A 7,567-nucleotide genomic window follows, 5' to 3' on the forward strand; every position below is an offset into this window, starting at 1 on the left:
TAGTTACTTGATTGAGTTGCAAATTCTTTTGATGAAGGGATGTGAACTTTAAACTGTGATCCTCACCCTCCACTCCCTCTGGATCTCTGCTATTCAAACCTTTTGATTCCCAAAAGGCAACATCAATAAATTATTTGTTATAAATTTAAATCTTAAATGTAACTTTATCACATTTTAGCCTAACAAAACTTAAAATCAGGAAACCCGATTAAAAGTATATAAAAAGGGAATTTAGCAGTGGTAAACCAAAGGTCTATAAACTTCATCGGATCATTTGTGGAGAAAAAACAGTAAATTGGATCCTCTACCAGACCTCGCGTTGTCCTGAGTCAGGCATCAGTCAAAGCCACGTATAAAAGGCCAAATCCTTTGAAAGTCCATCACCTCTTCGCTCCGCATTTCGAGCTTTCCGAGTCTACTTTCCCATTCTCCAAAATCTCATCATTCCCTGTCAAAGCACCGAGTTCCAGCTCTCCCAGATCCTCCTTGAAGATGCCCCAACTCGTAGAGACCTATGCTTGCATGCCGTCCACGGAACGAGGCCGTGGGATTTTGATTTCCGGCGATTCCAAATCCAATTCCATTGTTTACACTAATGGCAGATCGGTCGTTCTCATGAACCTCGACAATCCCCTTCAGGTTTCGGTTTACGGTGAGCACGCCTACCCGGCTACAGTGGCTCGGTATTCCCCCAACGGTGAGTGGATCGCGTCTGCTGACGTGTCAGGCACCGTCAGGATTTGGGGGACCCGCAATGACTTCGTTCTTAAGAAGGAGTTCAAGGTGTTGTCGGGACGGATCGATGATCTACAGTGGTCGCCGGACGGTCTCAGAATTGTGGCTTGTGGTGAAGGCAAAGGGAAGTCATTAGTACGTGCTTTTATGTGAGTATTCACTTTTCACTTCTATGGAGAAAATGCCGGCCAGTATTAGGGGAGTGAGAATCTGTATGTATGTGCATATATGTATCTAGTTGGAAGCTTTTGAGATTGCCGATTATTGCGGTGATTGATCCATGGAGCAATTATATTGAAACTCTCAAAAAGTAAAGTGATTATGTTTTGTTCGACAAAAGGAAAAAACGTGACTATGTTCTGGGAAATTCATTCACGTAGTTTGTCGTGATCTCCTAGCTATAATTAAAAATACCAGTACCTTCTGTTTTCAGCCAAAATGCAGGTCAGTAGGATTTTCTCGTGATGGTTCTACACTGTTCAAAAGTTTAAAATAATTGGCGGTAAGGCATGCTAGGGCTTTCCGATATTAGATGGCAACCACCATAAAATGCTTTTGCATACATTTTAACATGACTTTTCATCTTCAAACAAAATTTACTTTCTTCGTTAGAATACTTTTGAAGGATGTACTAACCAAATAATTTTCTAGGAACTCTAGACCAGAAAATGGTCAATAGTTGCCCTTTTGGCAGTTCGCTCTTGCATTTGTCTGTTCGAGCACAAATGTCGCGGAGATTTGCTTATTTTAACTTTTCAGCTCAAATTATGTGCTTTAGCCCTCCTTCTTATAGAAAGTGAGACAAAATGTCGCATCTGATATTTAGGCAGCTGAGACAAATCATTTTTGAACCATAATAATACTCAGAAGCCAGTGAAAAATTGAACTTTTGGTTCTTTTCATTTTATACTAAGATGAAAATCTTTTGAAACCTTGACATGATTTATCGGTATTCCTGCTATTAATTCTTCTTCTTTTTTTTTAAAGCAAAATGCATCTGCCCATGTCCCTAAACACTTTCAGCCTCGTCTTTCTATGAGTGTATTACAAACTTTTGAATTATTTCATGTTTAAGTGTCATTATTGATAAATGAAATTACTGGACCATGTGCTCGTTTAGAGTTTTCACTTTAATCTTCATTAGGCAGTTTTGGATTAAAAACTTCTAATCGCTTACTGCTTAAACCCTAGAATTAGGGTTAAGGTGAGTGAATTCTTTTAATCGCTTATTGAAAGCCTTCATGCTTATCTTCTTACATACAATGTTTTCATAATGGTTATTTGTTGCTCATAATAATTATACTTGAGTGAATTCTACTGAATAGGTGGGATTCTGGAACTAATGTTGGTGAATTTGATGGCCATTCAAAGCGTGTTTTAAGTTGTTCTTATAAGCCAACAAGACCTTTTCGCATTGTGACGTGCGGAGAGGATTTTCTAGTAAACTTTTATGAAGGACCGCCATTCAGATTCAAGCAATCTCACAGGTATACTATGACAGACTTTATGGTGGTGTTGAACATTAGTCTGATTTTTGAGCTCCATGTCCTGTTTCTGGATAATGTTTAAACATGCAACTTCCCCACTTGCTTCTTTTATAATTCATTTGTGGGGAAATAATGTTATTATCACAAAATAGGAGCAGCCATCCAACTGAAAATACAATAAGGCATAGGACTTTTTTTAATTTATTTTTTTTTTAAAGTTGAAAAGGCTTTTTTCCAACTCATCCCGTCATATGATTTTCATGAACTTTTATTGATAATTACTGTGAGAATTTAGACAAAAAAGAAAAGAAATTTGTGGGTGATACAATGTAGATGTCTACTTAATTTTTTATGGAGGAACTGAGACCATAATTGTGCATTATCCTCAGTTTTTATGTCTTTATCCACCTCTGTATGATAGAGGCTTGAATCAGAAATTGTTTTTAAATTATGTATGAACATTATATGCTCATATATAAATTTGAGTTCATCTGTTTTTATTTGCTCATTTCTTTCATGTCTTTCACCTGTTGCATTAGTATTTATAAGTTACCAATCTTATATTGGATGTTATTTATGTTCAGGGATCATTCAAATTTTGTCAATTGTGTAAGATATTCTCCTGATGGAAGTAAATTTTTAAGTGTAAGCTCGGACAAAAAGGGTATTATATATGATGGGAAGAGTGGGGAGAAAATTGGTGAGCTGTCTTCTGATAGTGCCCATACTGGCAGTATCTATGCTGTTAGCTGGAGTCCTGATGGAAAACAGGTGAGCAAAATTCTATTCATGGATTCTGTCAAGACCAGCATCCCCTACAGTACTGACCATGTTCGAAATATTTTGGAAAATATGATTTTATGATATATTGAAGTAGAATACAAAGCACAATCAAACTGCTAAATTCGGATTTGAAAGGGTTACTGTGAATGATATTGTGTGGGTAGTCATAATTAGACAAGAATAATTGGTTTTCAAATCCCTTGTCTTATTCTCTTCATTCTTCATTCATGGAGTTGTCCACTTAATGTTGCTTTCCTTTAAATACTAACATGTTGTTGAATTTATAACTTAAACTTTCATATCACATTGTGGTGGTAAAAATGTAAGGAAATTTAATAAAATAACAATCAAGAAGCAACAACTTATTTCATGCAGATGCTTTTCGGTGGTAAAGATGTAAGACAATTTATGGTGCGTGCAGTTTAGGCTTATGATACTTTATCTTGGAGAAATGTCAATGAAAATTTTACTGGACGATTAGACCTTGGGAATGGTATACTTTGTTTAGTTTAATAGTAGAATCTTGATGACACTTTTGGGTTATAGTTAAAGTTGTCTGTTTGAATATTTTGCTGAATTCTTAGCTCAGTGCTTTTGAACAAGTATTCCTTGGTATTAGCTGTTTTCCCCCATCTCTTTCTAAGTGATTCTTGTTGAGCAATTAGAATCTGATCTCAAGTTGTAACGTTATATTCAGGTTCTTACTGTGTCTGCAGACAAGTCGGCAAAAGTATGGGACATATCTGATGACAACATTGGAAAAGTGAAGAAAACATTGACTTCTCATAGTTCAGGTGGAATTGAAGACATGTTAGTTGGGTGTCTATGGCTAAATGATCGCATTGTCACTGTTTCTCTTGGTGGGGTGATATCTATATTTTTAGTAAGGGATCTTGATAAAGCACCCACAACATTATCTGGACACATGAAAAATGTATCCTCCTTAACTACTCTTCGAAGCAACCCTAGAATGCTTTTGTCTGGCAGTTATGATGGTATAATATTTAAGTGGAGTCAAGGGATTGGATATAGTGGTAAATTGCAGAGAAAGGAGAATTCTCAAATCAAATTCTTTGCAGCTGCAGAAGAAGAGATTGTTACCTCTGGATTTGATAATAAGGTGAATGCTTTGCTTATTTTCTTCAGTTAGAATCGAATTGACTACATTATGGTCTGTTAACCTTTCTGTCCTATTTAATATGAATTAAGAAATCAGTGTGCTTGTCATGTGCATTTAAAAGTTAGGTGATTTTACTGTGCCAAAAATGCATAGACTGTTCTGCATGTGATGTATGTATTCAAATATTTAGAGAAATCTCTATAAACACTTGACAACTTTTTGATTTGGAGACCACGAAAGTTTATTCTGAAAAGGTTATAAGGTACCCTTATTATTTTACTGGTCCTAGGACCTAGAGTATGTAACATATATGATTTAAATATTTGGTCTAGAATCTAATACTCTAGTCATTTCAAAATTTTCCTCCAAAAAGGAAGAAAACATGGTTAAGCATATATTGTCACTTTTTTGTAATTATTTCATCTTCATTTCAGGTATTTCTATCTTGTAACAGTTAAACCTTGCAAAGACTCTGTCTTGCTTAGATCTCATTTGGACGGGCTTATCAGTAGCCTATCTACGCCAGTAACCACTTATCAATCATTTTAGATGTGTTTGGATGTCTTTTAAATGCTTATAATATCTTATAAGATGACTATATCTTATTTTTATGAGAGTCATAGCGAAGCTTGATAAAAATAAGCTCATGCGAAGTTGTGCTCATTGAATTCAGGTAATTAATTCTCAGAGTATCTATTCAAACACAAATTAACTTATTTTAAACTGCAATTATAGCAGTAAAGCTTACTTGATAAGATCTTTCTGAATGAAGACTTATGTAAGTAATTTATCTGACAGTGCCAGAGGTTTTTATCCTCACTGTGGCAATGCTGAGAATAAATTTAGGGAAAACGTAATCTTTAGTCCTTATAATTTTATCAGGTTTTGATTTTAGTCCTCATAGTTTTTTTTCAGTGTTTTCAGTCCCTATAAGGACTAAAACCACTTAAAAAGTGAAAATTTTTCAGTGTTTTCAGGCCATATGAGGACTAAAATTGCCAAAAAAATGGAAACTATAGGGGTCTATAAAACAAAAGTCACCCAATCTTTCTGAAATTTTAAGAACTAAAAACACTAGAAAAAAATTATAGGGATCAAAAGCAAAATTCAATGAAACTATAAGAACTAAAGATTATGTTTTTCCATAAATTTATTACTCAGGAGATAATATGGTTTCTGCTGTCTTAGAATCTCAGCCTTGACGACGCGTGGAAAACATGGGAATTCATAGTATCCATTCCTTCTTTTTAATATATATTTTTGTGTGGATTTTTTTTTTTTGAGTTGATTGTAAATGGTGATATTGTCATGCTTATCGGCAGAAAGCCATCCAATGCATGGCTGAAGAATTAAGTGTGAACATTTTGCAACAATTCATATTCTCTCTTATCCCTCCATGACTCTCCTGACTCCCCAGATATGGCGAGCACCTTTACAAGGGGATCACTGTGGAGATGCTGAAGCTATTGATGTAGGAAGTCAACCAAAGGACTTGAGTGTTGCACTTCTATCTCCCGAACTTGCTCTTGTTTCAATTGATTCAGGAGTTGTCATGCTACGGGGTGCAAAAATTGTGTCAACAATTAATCTGGGTTTTGTTGTAACTGCTTCTGCTGTATCACCTGATGGAAGTGAAGCTATTATTGGTGGACAGGATGGTAAATTGCACATATATTCTATATCCGGTGATACTCTTACGGAAGCAGCGGTCCTTGAGAAACATCGAGGAGCAATCACTGTCATTCGTTACTCTCCAGATGTTTCCATGTTTGCATCAGGGGATGTCAATCGGGAAGCAGTAGTGTGGGACCGGGCCTCCAGAGAGGTATTTTGAATATACGAGGAATACACATATCGTACATGTATATTGAGCTTTTAAATACTCAAGTAATTGTAAAAAAAGAAATATGTTGTATGGTTATTTGCCTAACCTTTTGGAAATATTGTTTCGCAGGTCAAGCTTAAGAATATGCTGTACCACACTGCACGAATAAACTGTCTTGCTTGGTCCCCTGATAGTAGTAGGATTGCTACTGGATCACTAGACACGTGTGTCATTGTATATGAAATTGACCAGCCAGTATCTAATAGAGTCACCATAAAGGGTGCTCACTTAGGTGGGGTTTATGGGTTGGCTTTCACCGATGAGTATAGTTTGGTGAGTTCAGGTGAGGATGCTTTCATCCGCGTTTGGAATTTAACCCCACCATGACTCTTGATATCAATTGCCTGTTTTAAGATGTAAAGGTGGAAATTGTGTCTGGGACCTGGAGTTTAGTCTTTTAACCGGCTGATCACAAATCAGAACTGAAATGGAAGTGATTATCAGCGGAAACTGGGGATTATCTTGAAGGGGCTCTTGAGTTTTTTCTATTTTGTTTGGCTAAGTTTCGTTTGATAAAGCCACACTGTTAGCGTCAGCCTGGAATTTACTTTCAAGTATGCAGCTTGAAGTTCGGGCCATTTTTCCTGCTGCCGCAATTGGAAGTAGTTGTTTCTGAGAGTTGCTATGATACAGAGATTCTCCGAATTTGAAGAAACGAATACCGTGCACATTACCTGGAAACTCTTATGGATGGTTTATTGAGTGTTAAATGTGCTGATAGACAAAGACAACATGGTCAACTTTTCTTTACAAGTATTCAAGATCAGTTAATCCTTCTTTTAGGCATTTTGATTGTGTTGGTTTGTTATCTGATATGATGATTGTGTTGTGCTGTTTGTGTGTTTGCTTTAATGAATATGATTTTGTTTCCCTCTCCCTACCTAAAAGAACAGTGAAGGCTTTTTCCTCTGTTCACTGATTATGTTCTTTAAATTGGACTTGGTTTTTGTTAGTGCTTTTTTAACCTATCACGTCTTTGTAATAAAAATATAATATGTAAAAAATTAGTAAAAAATATTCAATATGATTTTTGTTAGAGAATTCAACATTAAATAAAATTTTCTCGAGTTTTCTCCTTGAATGTAAATCCTAGATGGCAGTTTAGCACAAGCTCAGTCTGTCAAGCACTCCTTTTGTTTTAACTCACGTAACTTAAAGTAGATTTATTCTAATAATTATGTTTGAAATTGAAAATTGTAGACTAAAATGTCCTTCTCATTAATGCTTATTTTTTCCCCCTCTATTTTAGTGATATTATCTATTTGTGCGAGGCAATTTAGAAAAAAGATGTAATAAATATTTCTTGAATTTTTTTTATATAAAAACCAATGAAATGAATGGTAATTTTTTTTAAGGAAAGATGGCAATAAAATCTCACCAAAATATATATAAATGAGAATAAGGTTTCTTAAAATATTATAATTCCTCCCAAGTTGAGTGTTTTTTTGACATTAATAATTTTAGGTTAAATGATTAAATTGTCCCTTGATTAAGATAAATAGTCACAAGTCACAATTTTTATATAAGCAATCATAACTTTTATTTTTTTAATTGTAA

General features: G+C 35.2%; 1 protein-coding gene across 1 annotated transcript; it reads left to right on the forward strand.

The window, feature by feature from the left end:
* The first annotated feature begins 277 nt into the window (after positions 1-277).
* On the forward strand, positions 278-6,943 carry LOC129288922 (actin-interacting protein 1-2). Its single transcript, XM_054925738.1, has 6 exons — positions 278-884; positions 2,061-2,222; positions 2,807-2,993; positions 3,703-4,125; positions 5,543-5,950; positions 6,080-6,943. The coding sequence occupies exons 1-6, from the start codon at positions 493-495 to the stop codon at positions 6,335-6,337; spliced, it is 1,830 nt and encodes a 609-aa protein (XP_054781713.1). The 5' UTR covers positions 278-492; the 3' UTR covers positions 6,338-6,943.
* Positions 6,944-7,567: the final 624 nt, after the last annotated feature.

Source organism: Prosopis cineraria, unplaced genomic scaffold (genome assembly GCF_029017545.1).
Source record: "Prosopis cineraria cultivar Desert tree isolate PC_DT_omini unplaced genomic scaffold, ASM2901754v1 PC1, whole genome shotgun sequence".
Lineage (NCBI taxonomy): Eukaryota > Viridiplantae > Streptophyta > Magnoliopsida > Fabales > Fabaceae > Prosopis > Prosopis cineraria.

What these genes read in the sequence shown, in the direction of transcription:
- LOC129288922 (XM_054925738.1), top strand. Translation starts at nt 493, where the DNA reads ATGCCCCAACTCGTAGAGACCTATGCTTGCATGCCGTCCACGGAACGA. An exon ending in GGAGTCCTGATGGAAAACAG is followed by an intron (nt 2,994 to 3,702) that starts GTGAGCAAAATT and finishes CGTTATATTCAG; the next exon opens with GTTCTTACTGTGTCTGCAGA. An exon ending in GGGACCGGGCCTCCAGAGAG is followed by an intron (nt 5,951 to 6,079) that starts GTATTTTGAATA and finishes ATTGTTTCGCAG; the next exon opens with GTCAAGCTTAAGAATATGCT.